General features: G+C 44.0%; 1 protein-coding gene across 7 annotated transcripts in view; it reads right to left on the bottom strand.

Moving 5' to 3' along the window:
* The window catches only part of LOC109886536 (caskin-1), a 138,179-nt gene that overhangs the window by 90,578 nt on the left and 35,101 nt on the right, over positions 1 to 12,500 (bottom strand). For all 7 annotated transcript variants that reach the window (XM_031814210.1, XM_031814211.1, XM_031814209.1 and 4 more), the window contains exon 2: positions 874 to 925. In XM_031814210.1, coding sequence (XP_031670070.1) covers positions 874 to 925 — 52 coding nt within the window. The remainder of the gene's footprint in view (positions 1 to 873; positions 926 to 12,500) is intronic.

Below are 12,500 nucleotides of genomic sequence, written 5' to 3'. Positions count from 1 at the left end.
AGTAAGGAAGCAAAATAAAGAAAATGCTTGTTTTTCCTCCAGTCCATCGCATAGATCAATCTATATTTTAAACATGTACTAGGCTGGACAATCATCCATTGATTTAAAAACCAATAGAAGAATCCTAAAATGCAGAGACCTTAAATCCGGTGTAATGTGTGTTCTCCGTCTGGTTCTTAAGTGAAGGAAAGAGCCTTCTAGAGCAGAGTAGCAGCCCCTTCGGCACAGAGATGGACAGAGAAAGGAAGATCTTTCTTTGTCTCTTTGGGCTCCCGAGTGGCGCAGAGGTCTTAAGCACTGCATCTCATTGCAAGAGGCATCACTACAGACCCTGGTTCGATTCCAGGCTATATCACAACCGGCTGTGATTGGGAGTCCCATAGGGCGGCACGTAGTTGGCCCAGCGTCGTCCGGGTTTGGCCGTCATTGTAAATAAGAATTGATTCTTAACTGACTTGCCTAGTTAAATAAAGGTAAAATAAAAAATACAAATCTATAATAAATAAAATATAAATTTGTGGATCTGTGTAATCTGAGGGAAATATGTCTCTCTAATATGGTCATATCAAGAGGTGAGGAAGTGCAGCTCAGTTTCCACCTCATTTTGTGGGCAGTGTTGCACATAGCCTGTCTTCTCCTGAGAGCCAGGTCTCTCTCTCGGTCTCTCTCTCTCTCTCTCTCTCTCTCTCGCTCTCTCTCTCTCTCTCTCTCTGTTACCCAATAGGATCGCTCTCTCAAGTAGGAGGGACACAAAAACGTAGATGGAATCATAGAGACCAGTGTTCTATAACAATTAACACACCACCACACACAGCAAAACTGCATCATCACGCTTGTGTGTCTCTGTGTGTGTCTGTGTCTCTGTCCACTCACCCGTCTGTATCCTGGAAGTTGACGTTGACCCTCTTAGCTGAACCAAGGAGCTCTGAAACAGACAGAACGACAGACTTTAGTTACTTTAGTTACTTTAGTTACTATAGTTACTCAAGTTACTTTAGTTCCTTTAGTTCCTATAGTTACTATAGTTACTATAGTTCCTTTAGTTACTATAGTTACTATAGTTACTATAGTTCCTTTAGTTACTATAGTTACTATAGTTACTTTAGTTACTTTAGTTCCTTTAGTTACTATAGTTACTATAGTTCCTTTAGTTACTATAGTTACTATAGTTACTATAGTTCCTTTAGTTACTATAGTTACTTTAGTTACTTTAAAAATCGTCTATTTCCTTTCTATTATATATTATAAACGTTAATGAAATAAAGTGTGTATTTGAACAGCAGCTCAGTGCCAGCAGGTTGTAACGTAGAGAAGTAGGACTATTATATATTATAAACGTTAATTATTCAATAAAGTGTGATTGACAGGTGGGTTGTAACGTAGAGAAGTAGAGCCATTGGATAATAAAGTGTGATTGACAGGTGGGTTGTAACGTAGAGAAGTAGAGCCATTGGATAATAAAGTGTGATTGACAGGTGGGTTGTAACGTAGAGAAGTAGAGCCATTGGATAATAAAGTGTGATTGACAGGTGGGTTGTAATGTAGAGAAGTAGAGACATTGGACCAATACAGACGGTGGTTACCTAGGAAACAACCCGGGACAGTTCCGTCGGGGAATTTATATAACTACCAGGTGATGAACTGTCTCACACACACAGACACACACAGACACAGACACAGACACAGACACAGACACAGACACAGACACACACACACACACACACACAGACACACAGATACACAGACACACACACACAGACACAGACACACACACGCTTTTCTCCAGACAATGGAATTCTCCGGTTTTAACATTATTGAACATTTATGATAAAAACATCCAAAAGATTCTGTGCTCAGTTTGACAAGTTTCTATGACCTGTGAGACTTTTTTGAACTTTTCGTCCGACGTTCGGCTGGACCTGAATGTGCATTTGGATTTGTTTACCAAACGCCCTAACAAAAGAAGCTATTTGGACATAAATGATGGACATTATCGAACAAAACAAACGTTTATTGTGGAACTGTGATTCCTGGGAGTGCATTCTGAAGAAGATCGTCAAAGGTAAGTGAATATTTATAATGCTATTGATGACTAAGGTTGACTGGGCAACATGGCGGATATTTCTTTTGGCTGGTTTGGGCTCTGAGCGCCGTACTCAGATTATGCTTTTTCCGTAAAGTTTTTTTTTTAATCTGACACCGCGGCGAAGGAGAAGTCTATCATCATCTCACACAAAATCACATATCTGCAATCACACAACACACCAATGTAAAATGAGATTTTTGGATATAAATATGCACTTTATCGAACCAAACATACAAGTATTGTGTAACATGAAGTCCTATGAGTGTCATCTGATGAAGATCATCAAAGGTTAGTGATTAATTTTATCTCTATTTGTTCTTTTTGTGGCTGGTTTTTCTGTGACTTGGTGGTGACCTAATTGTGACATAATTGTTTGTGGAGCTTTCACTGTAAAGCATTTTTGAAAATCAGACACTGTGGCTGGATTAACGAGAATGTTATCTTTAAAATGGTGCCTCATACTTGTATGTTTGAGAAATTTGATATATGAGATTTTTTTTTATTTCGTATTTGGCGCCCTGCAATTTCATTGGCTGTTGGCGAGGGGTTCCGCTTGCGTAACGTGGTTTCGTTAGACAGGTTAAAGGTCTTACTCACATCGGCTCCGGAACAGCTGGTGCTCTCATGCACGTTTCAGTGTTATTTGCCTCAAAGCAAGCATAGAAGTAGTTTAGTTTGTCTGTTAGGCTCGTGTCACTGGGCAGCTCTCGGCTGTGCTTCCCTCAGTAATGGTTTGCAAGCCCTGCCATATCCAACGAGCGTCAGAGCCGGTGTAGTACGAGTCGATCTTAGTCCTATATTGACGCTTTGCCTGTTTGATGGTTCGGCAGCGGTCCAGGTTAGAGTCCCGCACTTTGAAAGTGGCAGCTCTAGCCTTTAGCTCAGTGCAGATGTTGCCTGTAATCCATGGCTTCTGGTTGGGGTATGTACGTACGGTCACTATGGGGATGACGTCCTCAATGCACTTATTGATAAAGCCAGTGACTCAAGTGGTGTATTCCTCAATGCCATCGGATGAATCACAGATCATATTCCAGTCTGTGCAAAACAGTCCTGTAGTTTAGCATCTGCTTCATCTGACCATTTTTGTATTTTTTGACCGAGTCACTGATGCTTCCTGCTTTATTACAGTGTTGGATGATTAAAATAGAGACAAAATCAACATAAATATGGGTTGTATTTACAACGTATTTAAAATGGTGTTTGTTCTTCACTGGTTGCCCTTTTCTCGTGGAAACAGGTCACACATCTTGCTGCTGTGATGTCACACTGTGGTATTTCACCCAGTAGATATGGGAGTTTATCAAGATTGGGTTTGTTTTCTAATTCTTTGCCTCTCTCTCTATATATATATATATATTTATCTCTCTCTCTCTCTATATATATATATATATTAAGCTCTCTCTCTCTCTGCCTTTCTCTCTCTCTATATATATATATTTAGCTGCCTCTCTCTCTCTCTATCTATCTATTTCTCGGGTCTCTTCTCTTATTTCCTAGACTAATGGCTTGAGGCCAATTCTTTGTGTATTTGCCTGCGTGTGTGTGTGTTTGCGCGTGTGCGTGTTTGTGTGAGTGTTTGCATGTGTGTGTGTGTTTGCGTGTGTGTGTGCGTGAGTGTGTGCGTGTGTGTGTGTGTGTGTGTCTGTGTGTGTGTTTGCGTGTGTGTGTATGTGTGTTCGCGTGTGTTTGTGTTTGCGTGTGTGTGTGTGTTTGCGCGTGTGTTTGTGTGTGTGTGTGTGTGTGTTTGCGTGTATATGTGTGTGTGTGTTTGCATGTGTGTGTGTGTGTGTGTTTGCGCGTGTGTGTGTGTGTTTGCGTGTATGTGTGTGTGCGTGTTTGCGTGTATGTGTGTGTGCGTGTTTGCGTGTGTGTGTGTGTGTGTGTTTGCGTGTGTGTGTGTTTGCGTGTGTGTGTTTGCGCGCATGTGTGTGTGTGTGTGTTTGCGTGTGTGTGTGTTTGCGTGTGTGTGTTTGCGCGCATGTGTGTGTGTGTGTGTGTGTGTGTGTGTGTGTTTGCGTGTGTGTGTGTGTGTGTGTGTGTGTGTGTGTGTGTGTGTGTGTGTGTGTGTGTGTGTGTGTGTGTGTGTGTGTGTGTGTGTGTGTGTGTGTGTGTGTGTGTGTGTGTGTGTGTGTGCGTGCGTGCGTGCGTGTGTGTGTGTGTGTGTATTCATTTGTTGTCATCATAAAAAGACCAAGCCTTTCCCACTGTCATCATAAAAGGACAGAGTTGCTGAGAGGGAGTGGGAGGGCTGCCAACATCACACACTCACTGCCAGAGAGAGAGAGAGAAAGAGGCAGAGAGACAGAGAGAGAGGGGCAGGGAGAGAAAGAGGCAGAGAGACAGAGAGACAGAGAGAGAGAGGCAGGGAGAGAAAGAGGCAGAGAGACAGAGAGAGAGGGGCAGGGAGAGAAAGAGGCAGAGAGACAGAGAGAGAGGGGCAGGGAGAGAAAGAGGCAGAGAGACAGAGAGAGAGGGGCAGGGAGAGAAAGAGGCAGAGAGACAGAGAGAGAGGGGCAGGGAGAGAAAGAGGCAGAGAGACAGAGAGAGAGGGGCAGGGAGAGAAAGAGGCAGAGAGAGAAAGAGAGATGTTTCCCATGCCAATAAAGTCCATTGAATTGAAATGAGAGAGAGAAAGAGAGAGAGAAAGAAAGAGAGAGAGGCAGAGAGAACGCGAGAAAGAGAGACAGAGAGAGAAAGAGAGGCAGAGAGAGAGTGTGTGTGTAAGGGGCGATGTGTTGCTGGCTGTTTGATCGTCATCATCTTCCTTCTTCCAAGTCAGAACCTCCTGTGAAGGGATTTCTGACCAGGTAGAACACATTCACACACTATGACCCAAAATGCAACCTGTCAACAGGTAGTCCTGACTATGTAGCATCCTCAGTGTTCTATATAATATAGAATCATATAGAACCTCCTGTGAAGGGATTTCTGACCAGGTAGAACACATTCACACACTATGACCCAAAACGCAACCTGTCAACAGGTAGTCCTGACTATGTAGCATCCTCAGTGATCAGGCTACTGTGGAGCAATCAGGTTACCGGGGACAAATGTGAACCAATCAGGTCATCAGGGACAGCTGTGGTCCAATCAGGTCATCAGGGACAGCTGTGGTCCAATCAGGTCGTCAGGGACATCTGTGGTCCAATCAGGTCATCAGGGACAGCTGTGGTCCAATCAGGTCGTCAGGGACAGCTGTGGTCCAATCAGGTCGTCAGGGACAGCTGTAGTCCAATCAGGTCGTCAGGGACAGCTGTGGTCCAATCAGGTCGTCAGGGACAGCTGTGGTCCAATCAGGTCGTCAGGGACAGCTGTAGTCCAATCAGGTCGTCAGGGACAGCTGTGGTCCAATCAGGTCGTCAGGGACATCTGTGGTCCAATCAGGTCATCAGGGACAGCTGCGGTCCAATCAGGTCGTCAGGGACAGCTGTGGTCCAATCAGGTCATCGGGGACAGCTGTGGTCCAATCAGGTCGTCAGGGACAGCTGTGGTCCAATCAGGTCATCGGGGACAGCTGTGGTCAAATCAGGTCGTTGGGGACCGCTGTGAACCAATCAGGTTGTCACGGACAGCTGTAAACCAATCAGGACATCAGGAACACTGGTGGACCAATCAGGTCGTCTGGGAGGCTTTTCAGCCCAACATAATTCTATCTCAACATTCAGGAGAGCAAGGCCGCAGAGAGGGGGGTTGCTAAGCAACAAGCATCCTGCAGTTCTTCCTATCATATATAGTACACACACACACACACACACATATATATATATATACAGTGTGTGAGTCCAGGGGCCCACACAGTCCCACCCACACATCAGAAAACCCAATGTGTGTGTTACTACTGAGAGTGGATGATGTAACATTCCTACTGTATCCTCTACAGCACTGGTCTATATCAACACAGTCACATAGAATCACACTGGGAGAGGACTGGTCTATATCAACCCAGTCATATAGAATCACACTGGGAGAGGACTGGTCTATATCAACCCAGTCATATAGAATCACACTGGGAGAGGACTGGTCTATATCAACCCAGTCATATAGAATCACACTGGGAGAGGACTGGTCTATATCAACCCAGTCATGTAGAATCACACTGGAGAGGACTGGTCTATATCAACCCAGTCATATAGAATCACACTGGGAGAGGACTGGTCTATATCATATAGAATCACACTGGGAGAGGACTGGTCTATATCATATAGAATCACACTGGGAGAGGACTGGTCTATATCAACCCAGTCATATAGAATCACACTGGGAGAGGACTGGTCTATATCATATAGAATCACACTGGGAGAGGACTGGTCTATATCAACCCAGTCATATAGAATCACACTGGGAGAGGACTGGTCTATATCAACCCAGTCATATAGAATCACACTGGGAGAGGACTGGTCTATATCATATAGAATCACACTGGGAGAGGACTGGTCTATATCAAATAGAATCACACTGGGAGAGGACTGGTCTATATCATATAGAATCACACTGGGAGAGGACTGGTCTATATCAACCCAGTCATATAGAATCACACTGGGAGAGGACTGGTCTATATCATATAGAATCACACTGGGAGAGGACTGGTCTATATCAACCCAGTCATATAGAATCACACTGGGAGAGGACTGGTCTATATCAACCCAGTCATATAGAATCACACTGGGAGAGGACTGGTCTATATCATATAGAATCACACTGGGAGAGGACTGGTCTATATCAAATAGAATCACACTGGGAGAGGACTGGTCTATATCATATAGAATCACACTGGGAGAGGACTGGTCTATATCAACCCAGTCATATAGAATCACACTGGGAGAGGACTGGTCTATATCATATAGAATCACACTGGGAGAGGACTGGTCTATATCAACCCAGTCATATAGAATCACACTGGGAGAGGACTGGTCTATATCATATAGAATCACACTGGGAGAGGACTGGTCTATATCAACCCAGTCATATAGAATCACACTGGGAGAGGACTGGTCTATATCAACCCAGTCGTATAGAATCACACTGGGAGAGGACTGGTCTATATCAACCCAGTCATATAGAATCACACTGGGAGAGGACTGGTCTATATCAACCCAGTCATATAGAATCACACTGGAAGAGGACTGGTCTATATCAACCCAGTCATATAGAATCACACTGGGAGAGGACTGGTCTATATCCACCCAGTCATATAGAATCACACTGGGAGAGGACTGGTCTATATCAACCCAGTCATGTAAAATCACACTGGAGAGGACTGGTCTATATCAACCCAGTCATATAGAATTACACTGGGAGAGGACTGGTCTATATCATATAGAATCACACTGGGAGAGGACTGGTCTATATCATATAGAATCACACTGGGAGAGGGCTGGTCTATATCAACCCAGTCATATAGAATCACACTGGGAGAGGACTGGTCTATATCATATAGAATCACACTGGGAGAGGACAGGTCTATATCATATAGAATCACACTGGGAGAGGACTGGTCTATATCAACACAGTCATATAGAATCACACTGGGAGAGGACTGGTCTATATCAACCCAGTCATATAGAATCACACTGGGAGAGGACTGGTCTATATCAACCCAGTCATATAGAATCACACTGGAAGAGGACTGGTCTATATCAACCCAGTCATATAGAATCACACTGGGAGAGGCCTGGTCTATATCAACCCAGTCATATAGAATCACACTGGGAGAGGACTGGTCTATATCAACCCAGTCATGTAGAATCACACTGGAGAGGACTGGTCTATATCAACCCAGTCATATAGAATCACACTGGGAGAGGACTGGTCTATATCAACCCAGTCATATAGAATCACACTGGGAGAGGACTGGTCTATATCAACCCAGTCATATAGAATCACACTGGGAGAGGACTGGTCTATATCATATAGAATCACACTGGGAGAGGGCTGGTCTATATCAACCCAGTCATATAGAATCACACTGGGAGAGGACTGGTCTATATCATATAGAATCACACTGGGAGAGGACTGGTCTATATCAACCCAGTCATATAGAATCACACTGGGAGAGGACTGGTCTATATCATATAGAATCACACTGGGAGAGGACTGGTCTATATCATATAGAATCACACTGGGAAAGGACTGGTCTATATCAACCCAGTCATATAGAATCACACTGGGAGAGGACTGGTCTATATCAACCCAGTCATATAGAATCACACTGGGAGAGGACTGGTCTATATCAACCCAGTCATATAGAATCACACTGGGAGAGGACTGGTCTATATCATATAGAATCACACTGGGAGAGGACTGGTCTATATCAACCCAGTCATATAGAATCACACTGGGAGAGGACTGGTCTATATCAACCCAGTCATATAGAATCACACTGGGAGAGGACTGGTCTATATCAACCCAGTCATCTAGAATCACACTGGGAGAGGACTGGTCTATATCAACCCAGTCATGTAGAATCACACTGGAGAGGACTGGTCTATATCAACCCAGTCATATAGAATCACACTGGGAGAGGACTGGTCTATATCATATAGAATCACACTGGGAGAGGACTGGTCTATATCATATAGAATCACACTGGGAGAGGACTGGTCTATATCAACCCAGTCATATAGAATCACACTGGGAGAGGACTGGTCTATATCATATAGAATCACACTGGGAGAGGACTGGTCTATATCAACCCAGTCATATAGAATCACACTGGGAGAGGACTGGTCTATATCATATTGAATCACACTGGGAGAGGACTGGTCTATATCATATAGAATCACACTGGGAGAGGACTGGTCTATATCAACCCAGTCATATAGAATCACACTGGGAGAGGACTGGTCTATATCAACCCAGTCATATAGAATCACACTGGGAGAGGACTGGTCTATATCATATAGAATCACACTGGGAGAGGACTGGTCTATATCAACCCAGTCATATAGAATCACACTGGGAGAGGACTGGTCTATATCAACCCAGTCATATAGAATCACACTGGGAGAGGGCTGGTCTATATCATATAGAATCACACTGGGAGAGGACTGGTCTATATCAACCCAGTCATATAGAATCACACTGGGAGAGGACTGGTCTATATCATATAGAATCACACTGGGAAAGGACTGGTCTATATCAACCCAGTCATATAGAATCACACTGGGAGAGGACTGGTCTATATCAACCCAGTCATATAGAATCACACTGGGAGAGGACTGGTCTATATCAACCCAGTCATATAGAATCACACTGGGAGAGGACTGGTCTATATCATATAGAATCACACTGGGAGAGGACTGGTCTATATCAACCCAGTCATATAGAATCACACTGGGAGAGGACTGGTCTATATCATATAGAATCACACTGGGAGAGGACTGGTCTATATCAACCCAGTCATATAGAATCACACTGGGAGAGGACTGGTCTATATCAACCCAGTCATCTAGAATCACACTGGGAGAGGACTGGTCTATATCAACCCAGTCATGTAGAATCACACTGGAGAGGACTGGTCTATATCAACCCAGTCATATAGAATCACACTGGGAGAGGACTGGTCTATATCATATAGAATCACACTGGGAGAGGACTGGTCTATATCAACCCAGTCATATAGAATCACACTGGGAGAGGACTGGTCTATATCATATAGAATCACACTGGGAGAGGACTGGTCTATATCAACCCAGTCATATAGAATCACACTGGGAGAGGACTGGTCTATATCATATTGAATCACACTGGGAGAGGACTGGTCTATATCATATAGAATCACACTGGGAGAGGACTGGTCTATATCAACCCAGTCATATAGAATCACACTGGGAGAGGACTGGTCTATATCAACCCAGTCATATAGAATCACACTGGGAGAGGACTGGTCTATATCAACCCAGTCATATAGAATCACACTGGGAGAGGACTGGTCTATATCAACCCAGTCATATAGAATCACACTGGGAGAGGACTGGTCTATATCATATAGAATCACACTGGGAGAGGACTGGTCTATATCAACCCAGTCATATAGAATCACACTGGGAGAGGACTGGTCTATATCAACCCAGTCATATAGAATCACACTGGGAGAGGACTGGTCTATATCAACCCAGTCATCTAGAATCACACTGGGAGAGGACTGGTCTATATCAACCCAGTCATGTAGAATCACACTGGAGAGGACTGGTCTATATCAACCCAGTCATATAGAATCACACTGGGAGAGGACTGGTCTATATCATATAGAATCACACTGGGAGAGGACTGGTCTATATCATATAGAATCACACTGGGAGAGGACTGGTCTATATCAACCCAGTCATATAGAATCACACTGGGAGAGGACTGGTCTATATCATATAGAATCACACTGGGAGAGGACTGGTCTATATCAACCCAGTCATATAGAATCACACTGGGAGAGGACTGGTCTATATCATATTGAATCACACTGGGAGAGGACTGGTCTATATCATATAGAATCACACTGGGAGAGGACTGGTCTATATCAACCCAGTCATATAGAATCACACTGGGAGAGGACTGGTCTATATCAACCCAGTCATATAGAATCACACTGGGAGAGGACTGGTCTATATCATATAGAATCACACTGGGAAAGGACTGGTCTATATCAACCCAGTCATATAGAATCACACTGGGAGAGGACTGGTCTATATCAACCCAGTCATATAGAATCACACTGGGAGAGGACTGGTCTATATCAACCCAGTCATATAGAATCACACTGGGAGAGGACTGGTCTATATCATATAGAATCACACTGGGAGAGGACTGGTCTATATCAACCCAGTCATATAGAATCACACTGGGAGAGGACTGGTCTATATCAACCCAGTCATATAGAATCACACTGGGAGAGGGCTGGTCTATATCATATAGAATCACACTGGGAGAGGACTGGTCTATATCAACCCAGTCATATAGAATCACACTGGGAGAGGACTGGTCTATATCAACCCAGTCATATAGAATCACACTGGGAGAGGACTGGTCTATATCATATAGAATCACACTGGGAGAGGACTGGTCTATATCAACCCAGTCATATAGAATCACACTGGGAGAGGACTGGTCTATATCATATAGAATCACACTGGGAGAGGACTGGTCTATATCATATAGAATCACACTGGGAGAGGACTGGTCTATATCAACCCAGTCATATAGAATCACACTGGAGAGGATTGGTCTATATCATATAGAATCACACTGGGAGAGGACTGGTCTATATCATATAGATTCACACTGGGAGAGGACTGGTCTATATCAACCCAGTCATATAGAATCACACTGGGAGAGGACTGGTCTATATCATATAGAATCACACTGGGAGATGACTGGTCTATATCAACACAGTCATATAGAATCACACTGGAGAGGATTGGTCTATATCAACCCAGTCATATAGAATCACACTGGGAGAGGACTGGTCTATATCAACCCAGTCGTATAGAATCACACTGGGAGAGGACTGGTCTATATCAACCATGTCATATAGAATCACACTGGGAGAGGACTGGTCTATATCAACCCAGTCATATAGAATCACACTGGGAGAGGACTGGTCTATATCATATAGAATCACACTGGGAGAGGACTGGTCTATATCATATAGAATCACACTGGGAGAGGACTGGTCTATATCATATAGAATCACACTGGGAGAGGACTGGTCTATATCATATAGAATCACACTGGGAGAGGACTGGTCTATATCATATAGAATCACACTGGGAGAGGACTGGTCTATATCAACCCAGTCATATAGAATCACACTGGGAGAGGACTGGTCTATATCATATAGAATCACACTGGGAGAGGACTGGTCTATATCATATAGAATCACACTGGGAGAGGACTGGTCTATATCATATAGAATCACACTGGAGAGGACAACAGCACGGGTGAACGGATTATCTCTGCCTGTGTTTTTCTCACCGTGAAGCATGGAGGAGGAGGTGTGATGGTGTGATGGTGCTTTACTGTTGACACTGTCTGTGATTTATTCAGAATTCAAGTCACACTTAACCAGCATGGCTACCACAGCATTCTGCAGCGTTACGCCATCCCATCTGGTTTGGGCTTAGAGGGACTGTCATGTGTTTTTCAACAGGGCAATGACCCAACACACCTCCAGGCTGTGTAAGGGCTATTTGACAAAGAAGGAGAGTGATGGAGTGCTGCATCAGATGATCTGGCATCCACAATCACCCGACCTCAACCCAATTGAGTTGTTTTGGGATGAGTCGGACCCCAGAATGAAGGAAAAGCAGCCAACATGTGCTCACCTTATTTGGGACCTCCTTCAAGACTGTTGGAAAAGCATTCCAGGTGAAACTGGTTGAGAGAATGCCAAGAGTCTGCAAAGCTGTCATCAAGGCAA

This window comes from Oncorhynchus kisutch, unplaced genomic scaffold (genome assembly GCF_002021735.2).
Source record: "Oncorhynchus kisutch isolate 150728-3 unplaced genomic scaffold, Okis_V2 Okis06b-Okis10b_hom, whole genome shotgun sequence".
Classification (NCBI taxonomy): domain Eukaryota; kingdom Metazoa; phylum Chordata; class Actinopteri; order Salmoniformes; family Salmonidae; genus Oncorhynchus; species Oncorhynchus kisutch.
Note: the sequence above shows the minus strand (reverse complement) of the source record. Positions and strands in the feature narration are given on the sequence as shown.